Source organism: Pecten maximus, chromosome 5 (genome assembly GCF_902652985.1).
Source record: "Pecten maximus chromosome 5, xPecMax1.1, whole genome shotgun sequence".
NCBI classification, from domain to species: domain Eukaryota; kingdom Metazoa; phylum Mollusca; class Bivalvia; order Pectinida; family Pectinidae; genus Pecten; species Pecten maximus.
In genome coordinates this window covers 8,415,488-8,437,446 of record NC_047019.1, presented here as the reverse complement: position 1 = coordinate 8,437,446, position 21,959 = coordinate 8,415,488, and the positions used below count along the sequence as shown (strand labels likewise).

The 21,959-nt window shown below is 34.3% G+C and overlaps 1 protein-coding gene across 2 annotated transcripts in view; it reads left to right on the top strand.

Moving 5' to 3' along the window:
* LOC117327044 (organic cation transporter protein-like) overlaps positions 1-21,414 on the top strand; it is a 50,102-nt gene extending 28,688 nt beyond the window's left edge. For both annotated transcript variants that reach the window (XM_033883869.1, XM_033883868.1), the window contains exons 6-11: positions 5,526-5,694; positions 8,551-8,778; positions 10,720-10,946; positions 13,880-14,061; positions 15,398-15,543; positions 16,350-21,414. In XM_033883869.1, the coding sequence (XP_033739760.1) occupies positions 5,526-5,694; positions 8,551-8,778; positions 10,720-10,946; positions 13,880-14,061; positions 15,398-15,543; positions 16,350-16,485 (1,088 nt within the window). In that variant the 3' untranslated portion in view covers positions 16,486-21,414. The remainder of the gene's footprint in view (positions 1-5,525; positions 5,695-8,550; positions 8,779-10,719; positions 10,947-13,879; positions 14,062-15,397; positions 15,544-16,349) is intronic.
* Positions 21,415-21,959: the final 545 nt, after the last annotated feature.

Genomic DNA, 21,959 nt, shown 5'->3' with positions numbered 1-21,959 from the left:
ATTCCCATACAGTGTTTGTAGCTTGACAATGTCTTCTTTGTTCCCTTGTTATTAAGGACATGTGCAATTTCTGCTAACTCATGATTCACAATTCCTAAATGTTGTCGTTTTATGCATACTATGAAAGCTACACTATAAACCAGTATAAAATATCTCTCCTCATAAACAATAAAAGTCATAGCAAGGACACCTGCTCATAGAACATGGCCGAAAGGGGCGTATTATTACAAGAATCTTACATTTTATCAGCACATTGAAGATCTTTATGGCAAAGTTGAAGTTTAACCGCCATCATATCAGAAAGGGTCATATGAGGAACGAAATCAAAGCGCATCTCTCCACTCATAAAAAGCGAAAGAAAACGTGAAGAGGAGAAAAAAAAAAGAAAAAAAGAGGGAAGCTTTAATGAAGATCGCATGTCGAGTCGAGCCTCTCCAAAAGTAGACGACACAAGCGCAATATTCTGAAGTTCAAAACTGTGACAGCGTCACCGACATGTCCTTAGCGAACGCTCAATGCTATACAACCTCTAGCTGTCAGTGGGTATTTCACAACCCTAGTCTTGCATTGAAATGTACACATTATACACACTGATATATATTCACCAGAGATAGATCTTATCATAATAATAAATGAAAGAAAAATTGCTGTTCGCATCACCTGACACTGACAATAACAGTTTTGTATGTTAAATGGCCCAGATCGAAAGACGTGATCCAACCTCCCGCGTTAGTGTCGCGCCCCCTATAAAACATGTAGGGACATGGTGATTTAATCTACCCCCCCCCCCCCCCCCCCCCCCAAAGTCTCTAGGATGTACTTCACAAAAACAAAAGTTATATTTCCATTTTCCTGAACGCAATGATTTTGGTTGTTAATTTCATTCAATGAATCGAGTCTTGAATGCTACACATACGTATACCTTTCTTAATTACTTCAGCTGTCAGGGGGAAAATGCTATGACGTATTTAGTTTTTTTGTTTGTATAGGTAGGTGTTCACATTACTGCCACATTTATATATTCATATAAATAGCTGATCTGATTGAATAGATAACGAGGCAATGGATATGAAACGAAAGAACGTGCGAACGGTAATATAACCCTCTGTGTTGTAATTCCACACTGACGTAAGCGTAGCATTAAACTCCGGCCATAAAATACATGAAGCTCAAGCTCCGAGCATATTTAAATAATATTGTTTCGTCCGTGTCACATGTGTGTGATATACATGCAGGAGAGAGAGAGAGAGAGAGAGAGAGAGAGAGAGAGAGAGGCGCTTTGTCAGTCGAATATTTGAATGGACCCGGATGGCTGTGGCTAGCCGCTGGTAATAGTCCATGTCATCTGAAAAGCGGGAGGGAGGGAATCCATACCGCGTGTCTGCGATATGAAACGCCTTCGTAATATCCTCTATTCAATTAAAAATCGCCATTTCATGATCTGAATGTGTTTCAATGTTTGGATAGGAGGTTAAGAAATTTAACCAAGCATTTACCTGTGCAACGTGTATTTTTTCTTTTACAATCAAATAAATACGCAGTAAACCGCATTCACGCCATGATAATTACATTTCACATGTACAAAACACAATGACTAGGTATATTTGTAGGTATCGTACATTACTCACCATTTCCACCAATGCTTAAAATGACATGGTTGTCTTTCCTTTAAATGCTGAAAGGTAAAATTAAAAAAAAAATACCCGATCATTAGCTTGTCATAAGAAATGCACCCAGACTTGTAGGTATTATTCGCTGTAGATAGGGTTTAATTACCTGACCACAGTGTGATTCGTAAACAGGTTTTATTATAGGTTCTAAAGAGTTATTACGTATGTTGGTAGGCTAGTCCCTCCCACCTACTCAATCTGTCAGAGTGGTATACGTTAATGCTTAATAAAATCCCTTCGTAAAGAGACGAATTTTAAGGTTTTCGATAACCCAGGTATTTAGCGTCAAAGTACACGGGATTTTCCTTTTCAGGACCAATATTACATACAAAATAAATATTGTATAGGTAACTATTTAATGAAATGTATGAGTTGTATAGTATTTTCCATCCTATGTGAGTGTCATAAACTACGGCGGCGTATTAGGGCCACTATGGAAATGTTCATCTTGTCCATACAACTTAGTACATGTATCTTGTGCGTACAACTATGTACATGTATCTTGTACGTACAACTAAGTACATGTATCTTGTACATACAACTATGTTCATGTATTATGTACGTACAACTAAGTACATGTATCTTGTACATACAACTCAGTACATGTATATTGTACGTACAACTACGTACATGTATTTTGTACGTACAACTATGTTCATGTATCATGTACGTACAACTACTTACATGTATCTTGTACGTACAACTATGTACATGTATCTTGTGCGTACAACTAAGTACATGTATCTTGTAGGTACAACTAAATACATGTATCTTGTACGTACAACTAAGAACAGGTAGCTTGTACGTTCAACTAAGTACATGTATCTTGTACATACAACTAAATACATGTATTTTGTACGTACAACTAAGTACATGTATCGTGTACGTACAACTAAGTACATGTACCTTGTACATAAAACTAAGTACACGTATCTTGTACGTACATTAAGTACATGTATCTTGTACGTACAACTAAGTACATGTACCTTGTACGTACAACTTAATACATGTGTCGTGTAGGTACAACTAAATACATGTATCTTCTACGTACAACTAAGTACATGTATCTTGTATGTACAACTACGTAAGTACATGTATAATGTACATAAAACTAAGTACATGTATCTTGTACGGACAACTCAGTACATGTATCTTGTACGTACAACTATGTACATGTATCTTGTATGTACAACAAAGTACGTGTATCTTGTACGTACAACTAAGTACATGTATCTTGTAGGTACAACTAAATACATGTATCTTGTACGGACAACTCAGTACATGTATAATGTACATAAAACTCAGTACATGTATCTCGTACGTACAACTCAGTACATGTATCTTGTATGTACAACTATGTACATGTATCTTGTATGTACAACAAAGTACGCGTATCTTGTACGTACAACTAAGTACATGTATCTTGTTCGTACAACTAAATACATTTATTTTGTACGTACAACTAAGTACACGAATGATGTACGTACAATACAGTATATTGTACATACAACTTACTATATTACATGTACAAATGTAATGTACAACTTAGTATCTTGTACGTACAAGATACAATGTATTATCTTGTGCATACAAATTATATTGTAAGTTTCTAGTGTCTCGTAAGTTGAAATTAACATCTTGTACATAAAACTTTATTCGTATATTGTACGTACAATATTAGATCTCCTCTCTCCAGAATTGAAGGTGTCTTCTTCTTTTGTCATTCGGCCTCCGTCAAAAAATGACAGCACAAATCCGTCCAACTATTCACTACAACTCAGTAAGTTAAATGGCAATATCAGCTATTCACATCGAGATGGTGCGTAAAGCATAAAATTTCACGGTACAATGCCGTACTCTCACAACATTCCCAAACTAGATTAAAACCGTCATGCTACATGTATATGTCATCTTATATTCTAGACACAAACAAACTCAACGAAATAGCAATAGTTTATTTTTTATTTGATAAAAACACTTTCATAAATATAACATTGTATAGTCTTTTATAGATACATGTACATAAACACAACGAATTGCGAGCTAAGGGACACAACTCTGAAAATTCGCTCTCGTTACAAGTTAGTTGCATGAAGTGTGCGTGGCTTTATTCACCTGGTTCGAGACTTTAGCCTTCACTATAACATGTGAATATTTAATTGTGATCTAATAAATATCATTAGGGAGGCCACATGGAAAACTTACTAAGTTCCAATATATTCATAAAAGGTTTGGACAAAATTGCACCGTGTTCTAAAATTGACACCTACAAGCAGTAGAATTAAAGACAGTTGGTTCATAAACACTATCTTGTACGTACATGATTCTAAGTTGTATATAAAGGTTTCTAGCTTGTACGTACACTATAAGAAGTTAAATATAATATATGTATATGCACAAGATAGATAAAATTTAAATAATGGCCCAATTACGCCGCCAAAACTTATTACACTAATAAGATTTTTGTTTTCCTTTTTAGCTCGCCAAAATGGAATTTTGTTCTTTGTATAGTCTTACGTCTGATTTCAGACAAATATCTCACTGATTTTTGGCGTCAAAATCAAATAATAAAAGCAATCAAATATTTTTTTATTTTCGTTTCTGTACCTGCAACGAAGTTTGGATTTGGGTAACTACATATTGCTTAGTTAGTTAGCGTTACATTAGGTCAAATTTGTACTAAACTAAGAAATATGTAGGTACCCAAATGTAAATTAAAAAACATCTGATATTTACACTTTGTAATAATGCCATTTTGTAAAACCTTCGAAAATCAATTACTATATACACATATACATATAATATGTACATTGTAGCTTCAACAGCTGTGAGTTTATAAGAATTGTCAAATTATACCGGAAGCACTAGGTGGCGCTGCTTTTCGTATCAACGGCGAACAACAGTAATCAAAACAGTTCGAGGAGAAAATAATTCAAGAAATGCTTTTATTATCTTTTTTTTCTGATAAATTTGGTGCGTTTTTTCAATTTGAGATAGCATTTACGTTTACGTTTACCATAACATCATATTCTAAGATAATAATACATGAGAATTACGAAGCTACATTGTACACTCTATGTAACGTGTAATGACGAGACGTCTCAGGAAGTCGCATGTACAGGTCGTCAAACTGTAATGATAACCTCTTAATATTTTTCCACTCTCTCTCGAACTCAATTCAGTAAAACTCTCAATATTTCGAGTACGACCGCAGCTGGACTTATGATGTATGCTGCAGACGACAAAATTCCAATTTCGCGTCTGCTAAACACAAGGACGTTTTTATTTTTAAGTTTAATTTTTATTTTCATTAATGCCATGATTGTTTATTGATATTTACTATAATATTGATAATCTTGATAACATTTTAAAACTTTGTATGTTTGAATTCATTTTTCAAGCGCTGGTGGTTTTGAAACAAGTAGTTCTGTTTACATTTGTCTCTGGTATTCTTGCGCAAGTTTAATCACCACGCCTAAACATTGATAATTACATAGATTAGGTGTGGTTAAATTCATCTACTTACATGTTCATTAATCACAAGATAACATATATTAGACAAGAGAAATATGACGATGTGTTCGATTTCAAAGATAGGACTGGTGGCTTGATAAAATTATCTTTCATGGAAAAATAGCTTTACTTACAATGAATCATCGAATTCGAAATTCCAGGTATAGGTAAATGTATCGGGATTTTTACCAAAATTTGTCTCGGCATAAAATCAGTGTCGATGTTTTTTGTTTTTTGTTTTAATTTTCTCGCTACATTAATCGTCAAATGACTTTTAATATATACCATGTTTAGTTACAACGTATTATTAAGTGCAGATACGTCATGTTTATTTTTGAACAGGACTGGAGTTTGTAGGCCCCAGCAAGCGAATGTGGGCTGGAATAGTGATCGAGCTGTTTTGGGCCAGCGGGACCATGTTGCTCGCCCTACTCGCCTACCTAATTCGAGATTGGAAATATCTTAATCTTGTCGTGTCTATTCCTCCGGTCTTGTTCTTATCCTATATATGGTAAATTGCCGCACATCCTCATTTTCTACCTGTATCCTGTCCCACAATCACAACTAAGAATCCTAGTTCTCATTTATACATCAATGGCTAATCTGTAATTAACATAACGTGTAACTTGTAACAACACGCAAACATCAAATAATATGTATTTTTTTCTGTAAAGATTTTTATCCCGATTGAATAAGGTTACAAGAGTTATTCCGCTTTGTGTGCCAATAATTCAAACATATAACAACCTTGAGTATGAAAATGCAGGACGGGCGGCGAAAAAAATTAGAAAATTGTATAATTATTAAAAAAAAAATCAAAAAAATCAACACATATACGGTAAAATATTTCTGAAAATATGGCATATCAATGGAAAATCCCAAGTTTCAAATAATGTTTTAGACTGAATATGGGACACAGTTTGCAATCTTCTGCCATTGTATTTACGTGCATTTTGGGCTACAATGTCAAAACTACAATATATTTGTATATAAATATATATATTTACACGATGTCCGTTTCAGTCATAGTTTGTTAAGCAGTATTCAACTTTTTGAAAAAGATTTGTGGACATTAAAATTTCACATTTGGTATTAGTACACATTCCAATCATTTTTTTAGTTTTTCTTGCCACCAATGCATCTCTTAATCCTTTAATTAAGCCTGTACTAAACCATGAATTACCAGTGTTGCGTTATATACCATAAGTATACCTCGTAATTATTCATTATTAATTAGCTGTATAATCAATTACTGAGCAGTTGCTTCCTTACAGCGGGTCAGTAATTGATCAGTTTGTTTATTGCATCTCCGACACGTTTTGTTTTACATGCCGCCATTGTTTAGAGCTCCCACGTGATTACGTACCTGCCGGTTTTCTGAATACTGAACGTATTTTGAATGTAATTTTAAATACTTTTTTCATTTTCCATTTAAGTATTTTATAACTTATAATCAGTCTTTACTATTCGTCGCCATTACCCTAATCAGCTCCGTATTTTTTGTTTTTTCGCTGTTTTTTTTTATCTTCAATATACTGTAGTGTCCCGCGAACGTTCCGAGTGTAATTTTGTTTTCAAATGACGTAGGGGAGACAACTCTCATGATTCTACAGAACCGCCATACCCCCATGATAGTTAAAGTGCTCAATTCTGAAAAAAGGGCATATAATCATCATAACAATTGCAATTATACAATAATTAAGGATTTCAGACCAGTGAAAATCATGGTAACCATATGAAAAAAAATTAATGTTTGCAACATATTGATTCTTGACCCAAAATGACAGCCTTACCTACATACACATTTATTTTCTAAAACATATTTGAATTTAAAGATCTTTTTCCTGATGATAGAATTAAATTAATCTTGTTTTGACATAGTCTTATTTCGTCTGCTACAATTCGTAGTGTGCTTTGACGAGAAAATATGTTTGTTGATCGTGGCCAAGTGAGATGTATAGCGCATGAGCCAAGCGTTGAAATGAATTCCGGAAAAAAAATCTAAAAAAAATCCAACAAAATAAACATAAGAATAAATGAATAAATAAATAAATAAATAAATAAAATATGACCATGGAAACAACCCGTTACTAATAAAGCGTACCTCACATGTACTGACACTCAGTGCGGACGAAAAAGAAGTTCCGGTATGCTATACGAATCAACAGAATATGTATTATCAAAGTTACCACAGAATCGAGACAGCGTATGCACTGCTTGTAGAATAAACAAACAAATAAATGATAAAAGTAATAATAAATAAATAAATAAATATATATCATATAAGATAAAGGACATCCATTGTATAGAAACATGGAATATATAAATAACTTCCAACAATTTATTAAAATACCAACAACATCCTAAAATGATTGTTTTTAAGGCCGAAAGTTACATACTTGTTCATTGTACAAAATACAAAGTTGAAGTACTTCGGAATTTCTTCGCGTTGTGATTAATTATTCATCAACTCTGAATTCTAAAGAAATGCTAAGATTTTTGAATGGTGATAATTGCTTAAAGTATGTAACGTTTGGTGCTGAATCAAAATCAACAACAGCATACTCTTGCTTCCAATCGATCATAATTACTCTTTGTCGGCGTAAAGCATCTTTGATATTAACGTGTTGGGTAAAGGCGCTGACATTTTGTCCTTTAATGAGAGGAGAAACTATTACCGGTACCGTAAACGTTAAGGATAACCGCGTGGAAGCTCTTCTCCAATGGTTTCCGGGCAAGGTCTCAGAGGTGCAATAATACGGAAATCCAGTTCTAATATCGCATTCCCTGGTGAGATTTTCTGGCCATTCCTTGGAAATATGTGTATGACAATACAATACTACATATGCGATCATTTCAATCCCGATTTAAAAAGAAGAAGAAAAAAAATCAATGTTGCCATCTCACCTAATGCGATATTTGAACAATCATTTATCGTCTTTAAATTGTAAATACACAATGTAATTTTATTGTTTGATGTTTTACTGAAAAGACACTATAATTTATCATCTTTCAATAAAAGGATTTTACCCTATTATTGAAAATGTTAAAACATATCCAAAACAATTGATATTGATATATCTATGTACTAGTCCTGTCATACGTAACATCAATACCTTATTGTTAAGAAGAACTCATTGTTCATTTTACAATTACATAACTCGCTCGTCATTATATCTCGTTATTACGCTGTGATAATGCCAGTCTTCAGTAAAGCTTCATTTTCTATCTAGAATGTTCTCATTCAATTGACAATTATTTGTTTACGAACCCAATTATATTCTTACGCAAATGAAACATTGTTTTTAATGAATGCATTTCAGATGAATATTCATATATTTTCTATGTGTGAAATATTTGCTTGCAGGATTATGCCAGAATCCGTTCGATGGTTGATCATTAAAGGTCGGACAGACGAGGCAATGGAGATAATTCAACACGCAGCACGTGTGAACGGAGTACATATACCAAGTACAATTCTTCAGAAAGGAAATGAAGAAAAAACGGAAACAGAAGAATCGTCATGTTTTCCTGTGTTTAAATTGTTCTCGACAAAGCGCATGGCCATACGGTCGTTAATCATCTTTCTCAATTGGTAGGAAAGCAGCTGTCAATCATGTTTCACCTAATATAGTCAATAATCTCTCACTGAATATAGTCAACCATCTCTCACTGAATATAGTCAATCATCTCTTACTGAATATAGTCAATCATCTCTCACTGAATATAGTCAATCATGTGTCACTGAATATAGTCAATCATGTGTCACTGAATATAGTCAATCATATGTCACTGAATATAGTCAATCATGCCTCACTGAATATAGTCAATTATCTCTCACTGAATATAGTCAATCATCTCTCACTGAATATAGCAATATATTCATACCTCACTGAATTATGTCAATCTGATTTCAGATGAATATTCATATATTTTCTGTTGAAATATTTGCTTGCAGATTATGCCAGAATCAGTTCGATGGTTGATCATTACAATGTCGGACACGAGGCAATGAGATATCAACACGCAGCACGTGTGAACGGAGTACATATACCAAGTACAATTCTTCAGAAGGAAATAACAAAAACGGAACAGAGAATCGTCATGTTTTCCTGTGTTTTAAATGTTCTCGAAAAGCGTCATGACCATACTGTATCGTTAATCATCTTCTCAATTGGTAAGACAAGCAGCTGTCACATGTCATATGTCACTGAATATAGTCAATCATCTCTCACTGAATATAGTAAATAATCTCACTGAATATAGTCAATCATCTCTTACTGAATATAGTCAATCATCTCTCACTGAATATAGTCAATCATGTCTCACTGAATATAGTCAATAATCTCTCACTGAATATAGTCAACCATCTCTCACTGAATATAGTCAATCATGTCTCACTGAATATAGTCAATCATGTCTCACTGAATATAGTCAATCATCTCTCACTGAATATAGTCAATCATCTCTCACTGAATATAGTCAACCATCTCTCACTGAATATGGTCAATCAACTCTCACTGAATAGAGTCAATCATCTCTCACTGAATATAGTCAACCATCTCTCACTGAATATAGTCAATCATGTGTCACTGAATATAGTCAATCATCTCTCACTGAATATAGTCAATCATATGCCACTGAATATAGTCAATCATCTCTCACTGAATATAGTAAATCATCTCACTGAATATAGTCAACCATGTCTCACTGAATATAGCCAATCATCTCTCACTGAATATAGTCAACCATGTCTCACTGAATATAGCCAATCATCTCTCACTGAATATAGTCAACCATGTCTCACTGAATATAGTCACATGTCTCACTGAATGTAGCCAATCATCTCTCACTGAATATAGTCAATCATCTCTCACTGAATATAGTCAATCATGTCTCACTGATTATAGTCAAGCATGTCTCACTGAATATAGTCCATGATATGTCATTGAATATAGTCAATCATTCCTCACTGAATATAGTCAACCATGTCTCACTGAATATAGTCAATCATCTCTCACTGAATATAGTCAACCATGTCTCACTGAATATAGTCAACCATGTCTCACTGAATATAGTCAATCATATGTCACTGAATATAGTCAACCATGTCTCACTGAATATAGTCAATCATCTCTCACTGAATATAGTCAACCATCTCTCACTGAATATAGTCAACAATGTCTCACTGAATATAGTCAATCATATGTCACTGAATAAAGTGAATCGTGTCTCACTGAATATAATCAGTCATCTATCATTAAGGAATCTTAAGATAGCATGAACGAGAAAACGTTAAGTGCATGTTGTAATTACATGATACTATCAAATACATTCATTATATTGTGACAGAAAGCCATAGAGTTAACTTGTCATGAAAAGGATTGAAGTTAATGCATGCATAATCCAATTTCATTGAATGCAATCATATAACAAATGTCAAACATCCCATAGATATTCAATCCATACAATTGAAATATTATCATTATCTAGTTAGTATGATAATCACTATTGACTATTTGCTTTTTGACAACAGGACGGTTTGCAGTATGGTTTTCTATGGACTTAGCATCAATGTCGGAAACATCAGCGGGAACATATTTCTCAACTTCTTCTTCATTAGTCTGGCAGAATTACTTGGTTTTCTCAGCCTGCTGTTCGTCCTCAACAGGTATGGCCGGAGACCTGTCTACATCGTGTCAATTGTCAGCGCCGGAGTGTTTTGTATATGTACGATATTTCCAGTTATCTACGGCTCACCAGGTTAGTATTTAAGTTAATAAAGACTTGCCTTCAATTTACACAAAAGTTTAAGACTAAAACATAAAAACAGTAAACGCATGATAAAATCTTCAAACTGTTTCAGATAAAATACATAGAGAATATCTAGCAGTAAAACCAAATATATTTTACGAGTGGGCTAATATTTTGATGTTATAAATATTAGCCGCACAGGTGAATATTGTGTTTTCACTAGTGAAACATATCACTTTTACAGAATGGATAATTTTCGATACTTCACTGGTAAAAATGTAATAAAAATATTATAATTACGGGTACCTCTTTAAAGATGTAAAGTAGAATGTATGTGACGAACCTTTGAAGTCTAGATAGGAATATTTTATATATATATGGAAACATGATTATATCGTAGAAGGATAGACAAGGTCACGATTTAAGAGATAAGAAACTTGATTTATGTGACTGATATCTATTCGGGTCAAATGCTGATGTAATTGCGCCATGATTTGAAAATATAAATTATTGTTAAGAAAATAAGTTTTAAGGAAGATCTTACAAAAAAGCCTGGGGTATGAATAGGTATCATAAAATATATCATGGAAACACTTTCGATTCAAACTGGATGAATAACACTGTTACCGGCAGTCGGCTTTTGATGATTTGTTTGGTTTATTTTGATTAACGTCCTATTAACAGCTAAGGTCATTTAATGACGGCCTCCCGTGCGTGCAACATGTGCGGCTGCGGTATGTTCGTGTTAAGTCTCCTTATGACAGGCCGGAACTTTTGCCGATTTATAGTGCTACCTCACTAAAGCATACTGGCAAAGACAACCAGCAGGACAACCCACCCGGTCACATTATACTGATAACGGGCGAACCAGTCGTCCCACCCCAAATATGCTGAGCGCTAAGCAGTAGCAACTGCCATTTTTAAAGACTCTTTTATGTCTCGGCTAAGGGCAGAACACAAAGCCTTCCTCACAGCGGCGAACGCTCAACTAAAGGGCAAAAAGTGAGGAATTGTCAAGAGAGACATTAGGAAGAAGAAAGTTGTTCAGAAAGAGAAAAGATAAGATCCCAAATTAAGTCGCCTCCTACGATCATGCAATGGGGCAGCAGCAGGTGCGATTCCTACGCCCTACCTGCAGGGCTTTGGATGGGAATGCTGTAGAATAAAACAAAATTTTCAACTTTGATACCCTATCTACTGTAACACTAATCTTTCGCCTATTTCCGTTTCAATTTTTTCTTTCCCGAGTCATGTTTTCTTTTCTGTAGATGATTGAAAACTACGTACCAGGACTCATCGATCAAAGGTCAAGGTCACTGTTATCATAGCTGGCGTTAACGTCATATACGAGTTGGTCGTAATCGACGACTATAGAAATACAAATATTAAGATTGGAGTTTGTATTTGAAATGATTTGTATAGGTTTAAAACGCAAACTGTCAAAAGTCAGTGAAATAAATTTTCTTATCATTCCAGTTATCATATTTAATTGCACACTGTTGATTTCACAGGTATATTGCTATCGCTAAAATCACGTAGGGTCAGTTAAAATCTAGGCATGGTCAGCAGAGGCCAATACCAATGTAAAACTATAGTTTTCCTGTCATACTATTCAGATTATTATTACTCCCACAAAAAAATGGATTGGAACAACGACATGATTTGATAAGAACTAGGGCCAGTTGTTCAAAAGGTGATACATTAGCTTAAACACTTGGTTCGTGAAAATTTCATTTCTCCTTTACTTCAAAACCACTGTATTTATATTCATTAAAATAGTCCGGTAGGGGTGAGCGATATTGTTTTATAAAATTTTGTCAACTTAGTTTAACCAGAATTGATTTTATCGGGATTTTAACATAGTCGCTAAACAGTGATTAGCCTCATGACTTTTAGAAATACTTGGCCAAGTGCCATACAAATAGCCCAGTTCCCCGTTGATTCATTTTGAAGAAAGCATATATTCTCTTCATAATATATAACACGTCACCAATGCCATGGCAGTTGTTCTACATTACGAGTTATTTATCTATTGTTTTGATACGAGCTGCATCTTTCGGGATTTAAGTTAACCAATCTTGTTAAAAGTACAAGCAGTTTTTCACATACAGATATATGTTATTCTATAATGCGTTTTCCTTATCCACGTTTCATATTTCAGCTGTCTTTGTCCTTGACAGTTTTGTCGTTTTATTTTTTCCTGAATAGTAGTGTCATATCATCTACAGAAAAGAAACCATTACCACAGGAAAAAATAGTGAAACGGAAATAAGGGAAAGACAAGTGTTACAATAGTTGCGACCGATATATAAACACGGATAACTACACGGAAGATGTCCTACATTAGCTCACATTTACGACATGATAAAGCAGAAGTATATCGCCTAATTGATTTCAGCGATATCCAACAGGGAGACAAAGGGGGAAAGAGTTTATCAATTCACAGATAAGATGGCATAGATTTCATCCTACAGGATGTGAAATGGCATTTGACAATATTTTAAATACTCAGAACTCGTATCAGCTTTCTTCGAATTACGCAATTGGTTTGAAATTTCTTCCTTTCTCCTATGTTATGTCATTTGATAAATATGTATGCATAACGACAAATGCTACATCTGAAGCCGATGAAAGCAGAGGCTGTACGTACGTAAAGTGACAACTGACATTTGAAGTTTGACTATGCTAACGCAATATCATAAACATTATCAATTTGATTTACGGTTATGCTTACACTAGGATATTGTCTTGTCCTGATATATTATTAGAAATGAGGTATAATATAGGATTTCTAATAAAAAAAATAGAACTGTCCATTTGGGCTGTCACGAAAATTATGTTCACGCTCATGACAACAGAGGAAGATAATGCACGCTAACAAAATAACACGATTGATATCCTTTTCATTTCGGTCACTCCACATTAAGGTTTTTCCCCTTCAGAGATACAGTGGGTTGCCATCTTGTTAGCGACGACAGGCAAAGTTGGAGCCTCGGCAGCGTTTGCCACAGTGTTGCTGTTTTCAGCGGAGCTATTTCCGACAGTTATCCGGAACTCCGCAATGGGAGCTGCTTCGTTCTGCGCCAGAGTCGGCGGGATGTTATCACCATATATTGTTGATATCGTGAGTAAATCCGTTCTGTTACAGCAGGACATATTTTTCTCTTCGCGGCAACACTTTAAAATATTGCTAATTGTTTTTCTTCTTTCTGTGTTTTGTAAAGTAACAAAGACTAAAAGGTCTGTACTCCTGGAAGTTCATACAGATGTCAGTTAAGATAATAAAGGCAACTGTTCGAGGTTAACGTCCTCAAAAGTCAAGGCCACACGAACAGAGCTGTCTATCAGGATATACAAAACGAGCCCAACGCACACATAAGCTAGATTATACAGGAAAGAAAGGCAAATTGTCTACAACGATCTAAGTGTATCATTAGAGACAATGAATTTTGGGTACTTAAATATACCTTAAACTATCAAAGTTGCTTTTTTCCTGGATTAATCGTCCTGTGAACAGCCAGAGTCATTTTGAGACCGGTCTTCCTGTAGTAAACTACCTTACTGAACAACATACGGGAAGCCCATCGCATGCAATTCAGAGCAATTTTGGTAAAGCGTCTCGCCCAAGACACATTCACGACAACACAAACCCGCACTCTAACCAACTTAGCAATCACGCCCCCAGGCGGGATTAATTGTGTATGGTGTCTTTAAATGGAATGTACGGATGTTATCATGATATTCTTTTTTATGCTTACTTTTGACGCATTATGGCTTCTTTTACGATATGTTGATGTCCATTTCCACAAAGGTCATACTAGTATATTGGAAATATATCGTACTGGCACTCACTTTATGAGGGTGCCAATATTTACTCTGTCAGATGTCTTTCATGTAACTGTATTAAATATTGGATCTCAAATAAATTTGATCCGAGATGTTACGGAGTGAGACTTAGATCGTGTTATGTCTACGTGCCTTGAGGAAGCAAAAATAAAAAAAAGAATAAAATAAAATAAATGAAAAAAAATTCATAAATTACCCAGAAAATATTTTGAAAGGTTTAGAAGTCAAACCGTGGAGGACTTAACTAAACGGAGATAGAAAATGTGTTGCACTATTACCAATTCATACTGTCCATAATCATTATGACGTCACAATGCATTTCTGATTGGCTCAGCTAATAAAAAATCGTTCAAGGGTATATTGCATTAGTGATATCGACAAAAATAGTACACGAGTGAATCCATCAGATGACAGGCCGATTATGTGATCATTATATATGCAGGTGAAAGATTGTTTATAATTTAGTATTTTGATTGATTTATAAAAGCCGTACCTCCTTTCAGATCGTCGTTAAAGACCATTGCATAATCAATTTCATGTGTTGACTTTTCAAACAAATATTTGAAGTTTTTAGAAAATTGTCCATAAACTTATATCTGAACATTGTGTTTTAGGTTGAAAGTGTAGATGGAGACATTGGACGTGCTCTTCCTATGGCAGTATTCGGCCTAGGTGCCATTATATCAGGCTTATTGGCATTTAGTCTTCCCGAAACGTTACGTGAAAATCTACCAGAGACTATAGAAGACTCTATACCAAAGTAAGTCACAGAGAATTATTATTTGACCGGCGTTACTGATAAAGAAGCACAAAATGAATATCTTAATACAGACATCATTTCATATGCTAAATGATTAAAATATTGTTTTCTGAGGACGTATCATTTTGGTCCATTCCTATACTTACATTTGACCACTACGTTTGATTTCATTCTCAGTTCACTGCCATTCGCAAAAGCAATTTCCTTGAGAATTACAATGTATATCATAATGTTACAACCGCTATGGCCGTATGAACACAGTACGAACGCCAGAATAACTACTTATGCAACTTAAAAAAATAAAAAAAATAAATAAAAAAAGTCAAGACAATTGCAAATAATTGCCAAAAATGTGAGAATAACACTATTGGGCACGTATTTGGTTCTAGATTTACAATACTCTACTGCTTGCCATTAGCATTAATCAACGGTGAAAATCGATGATTAGAAAACAAAGCGTGTTTAAGAATTTGATGCAAGCAGGGGCTAAAATCGCTTTACATGTGACATGGATGTTATATTTAGATTTTCAAATGTAAATGTACTTTTCTTTTCTATCATGGACAATATTACAGCTAAACTGAAGCAAATATGACTCCAAAAATAGTGAATTGCGTGGAAAAGACCACGTGGTAGTAGCTAGTGATTGCGAAGGCATTCCACAAGTGCGTAACACAAATATAAATGCTTGGAGAATTCAAATATTGGCTAAACCATTCCTAAAAAATTAAAAAGTAACCAGCTTATCGTTGAACACGTTAAGGGTCTCACAGTAATATTATGTTATGAATGTTTTCCTATTGTAGACCAAGGAAGTCAAAGCCAGACATTACTGATGTCGAAATAAACACGACAAAGCCATTGATGAATGGATACAATATACGGCAGGATGAAAATAACGTATACCAACAGGCGTCAAAACAAACGGGAACAAGAATATAACGTAACAGACGCCATGTTTAGTATTTCAGTGCGAAGTTGGAATACAAAGAAGTGGACTTAGTAGATGGAAGCAAGGACTTAATCCATTCATTCTGTTTCACATTCCGTGTTCTCAAGCTAGTCATACTACTATCATAGTACTTAAGTTATCGGAACACTACTTTTAAATGTTAGTTAGAGTTAATGCCCTTGAAAATATAAACTGTTTAATATTCTACCATCGAGTTCATACTATCAGGGATATTACCAAGATTCATCACCATATATACGTTTTATAACACAATATCTCACTCCAGAATGAAATACCTATAAATGTAGGTATTTGTATACTTTTTAAATGTGAAATTTAAAAATGAGGGCAATTTATCGTTAACTGCATTCTGTTCATATATCCGAATGTGCCATTCTGTTGAACAGTGTATTTTGGTTATCATTCGTGTTGTAAATAATATTAAACTTTCGTTGTTGATACAAATTTTCCCACTGCTCATATTTACTTTTCTGTTAGCAAAACAATATTACACGATGTTTCTTACCTCATGTACCATAACATTTCATACCTATTTTTCCAGTTTTGATATTTTTCTCAGCTACCGTTCTCATCTGTGTGTAGCTTATGTGTGTTTCAAACATATCCTCATCGACAGATATCAAACATGCATAGCACATGAACCCGGTGACAGCGGAGGACGTGGTTTTTTTTAAATTACAAATCTGGTTACACTGACGGCCTTATTTGTGTTCTTTCTCATTAAAACTCCTGTACTCATCATTTTTATACAGAAGACAATATTCTTCCTAAACATCTTTACCGCATATGCAACAACAATATATTTAAGTACAGTCAAACCTGTGTATTACGGACACCCAAGGGACAGATACAAAAGTCCTTTATTTACAGGTGTCCTTTATACAGAGGTTAACTATATAGTAAATTGAAAGGAGTAAGTATAACAGTTGTCCTTTATAGACAAGTGTCCTTTATATAGAGGTGTCCTTTATGACAGGATTTACTGTATATAGTTTGATATATCTACACAAAACACAGATACAACGATGAAACTGTGTAAATAGCAATCCTTCAAAACAGACGTAAAAGGACTGGGTTGTATATCTACACTAATCACAAAGATTCTCGCAATAACACGGATAATGCGTGCAATAGGCCTTGTGAAACAGGCTTTAGTGTTATCCTTAAGAATTTCCCAAATGGATTTTATCAGAGTGAAATCATGTCGGTGTATGTGACAAATCACAAAGAAATGAAACACACCGCCCTCAATAGAATAGCTATTGCCCGAATCAAATGCCAATTTGATAGATACGAAATATTCGATTTCAGATGTTGAATATAAATCTCGCTACGGCATTGTTACATAGTGATGTTAATGGGAATGTTGACCTTCACAAAGTGGACCGCTTCGTGTGGTAAATTATAAATCTAGTTACATTCTTTGAGCATGTTTTGCTGAAAAAAAAATCCACATCATTACGAGTCTAATCCAAGGCCACACGAATGGATACAAATTGATGAGGAATTATGTTATTTTTTACGGAGAGGTTATTTGAGAATATTGCGTTGGAGCTTATGCTATATTTCTGTTCAAATTATTTCATTTTATGTTATTTGTGTAAATTTGGTTAAAGCTATTTTAAACATGAGTGATGACAATGTCGTGTTAAAAGCAAATGGATTATGAAGGTTATATAATATATGAATATTAAATGTAATGAAATGACACTCCCCCGGATATTGGCATTGGCAGGAGTTGATTAGATATTTTCAGAAAACACCATTTTCCTCTAACATCTAACACTCCCTTAATATTGGAGAGTCCCCGATCGAACCACAACTTTTATTTCACTTAAATTAGAAATATGGTATAATGCAAACGTATATATTTTAGCGGAAGTCCTACTTTAGCGGCAATCTTATTTTTAGCGGAAGTGATATATTAGCACTGAAAGCATTGTACTAAAACACTTTAAAGTACTAATGTTATAGGTAACAATGGGGGCGTGCTAATGTATACTCGATTTGTTGAAATAGAAAAAATATATCGTTTTTCACTGAGTATCTGTTCAGGCACAGATGTTATCAAGGTGCCTAAACCTGTATTTGTATGTTTTTTCTCTCAAATATGACACATTCAAATGTCTTATTTGTATTTTTGACTTTATATGTTTGAGTATCTGTTTTCTGCTCAACTCCTCTGTAATGATATTTTATGCACAAAGATCTCAGAATATGCCTTGTATTTGTTATATTTCCTTTCGTGAATCGCTCATAATATCCGCAATGTATCTTTCTTGTATATTTATGTTTTAGAAATATTAACCCACCATTTGAAATAATACTCTCCTGCCTTTAAAGAAAGCGCTGTTTAAATGCTATATAAGAAAGCAGCGACTCACATCAATATATATATTCATCCCAAACTCCTAATCGATACATTGTAAATGCCTAGTAGGCTAACTTCATATTTGCTTTTGGTTCAGCATGGTCTAGACTATTCAGTCATTGTAAAGCTAAAAGAAGCAACGGAACAATAGCATGTGTACCTATTGTTATTATAACATAACCATTGTCTTATCATTCCCCACTTGCTCAATCATTTGTTTTCAAACATTAGCGTGTAGAATCATTATACGAGTTCTTATTGACAAAACAATTATGTTTGCCAGTTTTGCTCAATTCCTTTACTTTTAAATGCTTACTTCTCATACATAGCATCATTGTGAAGCATCACCATATCAAGACACTAAGCATTAAACAATATAATTATACATCATTTATCTGACTTCTGATGGCTATCCATAATTGTGACCAGGGAGAGGTTACAATATTGGCATATATCCAAATCGAGGCAGCTCGAAATTTTTGGACTTTAAAAACGAACCTCAAATTCTTAACTATATTTTGAACTTGGTTTGGACAACTTTTTTTCAAGACGGTAACACATACTCTACAATGCATAATTCTTACATGAACCGCTAACAATAATGTAAATGAATTGAACCCAAATGTATCCGTATGTATAACTAATCCGTGTTATACAATGAAAATATCCCCAAATACAGTGTGAATAACCCTCTTACCAAAAGACATTATTGACTACTACAGTCATAAGCGTGTCGCTTATGTGAGAAAAATAATTTTTTGGCAAGAGTTGTTATGGACATCACGTTAGACATCGGTAGAAAGACAGCTTGTGCCATCGCATGTGATAGTAATTACAATATCATATTCGGTCAGCTTAAACACTTCTTAAGCATCTTCAATTTGGATATACACACATGTAATTATGGATATGTCTATGGAACTGTGAATCATTATTTGATCTTTTACAGCTAGTACGGTGAACCCGTGAACCCTCAATTTAGATTGATCAATAGCGTTCACTACACTCTAGATATATTAGAAACTGTCCGATATATATAGAAATTTTACTTATATAATATACAGTGTAAATAAAAAAAGGTATGCCTGTTTCTAAATCCGTTTTCATGTTGAAATCAATTTTGCTGAACTTTAAGTCATTGTTTGATATTTGATGTGGAGTAAGTCTGTAATTAACCACCCTTCACATTGTATATCTATACATATATTTACGTCGACATATATATGTTTCCCCATATATTGAAATGGTGTTTTTTGTATGCACTCAAATAAATAGGTTATATTTTCATAAAGCTTATATATGATATACACTTATTTTTAATGTGTTAATAGGTCTGTAAATACCTGACGGAAGTTGCAATCATTAAACTATATTTACATCAATATTTGAGTCATTTTGTGTTGATCAAATACTCTGAGTTTCTCACAGTATCTGGTGTAGGCAGCAATTCAAGCCAATTTATGAAAATTCTATGCAGAAAAGTGAAATACATTGCCATCCGTTAAAATCTATACAACCACGTTTGACTTGTTGCAATATTATAAGTGCATCATAACCCTCAACTTTGCTTTTTCCTGAATATAATTGATATGCCAGTAACAATGGCATTTTTTAATGAAACTAATTCATAAAGTTTGAGGGTGGATCAAGGACGGTTCTGTTTATTATTCCAAAGATACATTTTGTTTTAAAATGTACCATAACAACGCTATGAATTATCTCTTAAGAAATTGTGTTATTCTATGAAAGTATGCTCTCAATTTAATAAAGTTTCTAGCAAAACATAATATTGTAAACATTTTGCAATGTTGACTATGATCAATAGCCGTGATGAACATTGATAAACAATACAAGCATTATGGTGAAAGTTTAAATACAAACTATTACAATACACAAAAACATGATCATATATACTGAATTTCTAAAATATTGTCTAAAAATGTATAGGCACCTGTAGACGGAAGTGTATTCCATATGCAATGCCGTATTTATTTCAATGGTGTATTTATATCTCTTTTCAAAAACAAATACTGTTGTGTTAACAAATGATGTATGTTTAAACACTTATTTAAACATAAAAAGATGTGATGACATTAACGGTAGTTAATTTATTTTTCTTTGTCCATTTCCAAACCTCATTGAACCCTGTAAGGATTTTAGCGTCCAGCTGTATGCATCATATTCTTATCTCTAGGCGCATTAACTATATCAATTAAGAAACCTACTAATGATATTTATTTGAACGTTTCCCCACGTGATTTGTATGTACAGGTATTCTGCTAATAATGCATATCTGTCGGCCATCTGTATTTTATTTTTTTTTATAATCGGGCCATTTCTGTTGGGGTTTTGAAATGATTAGTGGTCAAACATGCCACCAACCCTGACTATCCCCGAATGTTAGGTTGCCATACTTTTATTATCACGCAGTCACAAGATAATCAGTGTCACATATGTTTCAAATGTATAATCGTTGTTATGATAAGAATATATTTGTTTTTATAATAAAGAGAAATGTGGTTTCATGTCTGTTCGCTCATTTTTTCTGTCCTTCAATTTATCATGTCTTACTTGACGCCAATTTTCTTTTACTTTTGCCACAACACTGACGTTAAAACGAACAAAGAAAATCAGGTTTGTGCTAGATGATTTGATATTGAACATTGCATGGTATCTAAATGCAAGTCCATGTTGATATTTATAGTAAAAAGTTATGTTGTTGTCGATAGCCGAGACATACCAAAGTCTTTAAAAATGGTAGTTGCTACTCCTGCTTAGCGCTCAGCATATTTGGAGTGGGACGACTGGTTCGCCCGTTGTCAGTATAATGTGACCGGGTGGGGTGTGCTGCTGGGTGTCTTCGGCAGTATGCTTCAGTGAGATAGCACTATAAATCGGCTAAAGTTCCGGCCTATCACAAGGAGACTTAACCCGAACATACCGCAGCCTCCCAAAACACACATACGCACTCACCACACGCATACATGTCGCACGCACGGGATGCCGTCCTTAAATGACCTTAGCTGTTAATAGGACGTTAAACAAAATAAACCAAACCGAACCAATCGATGA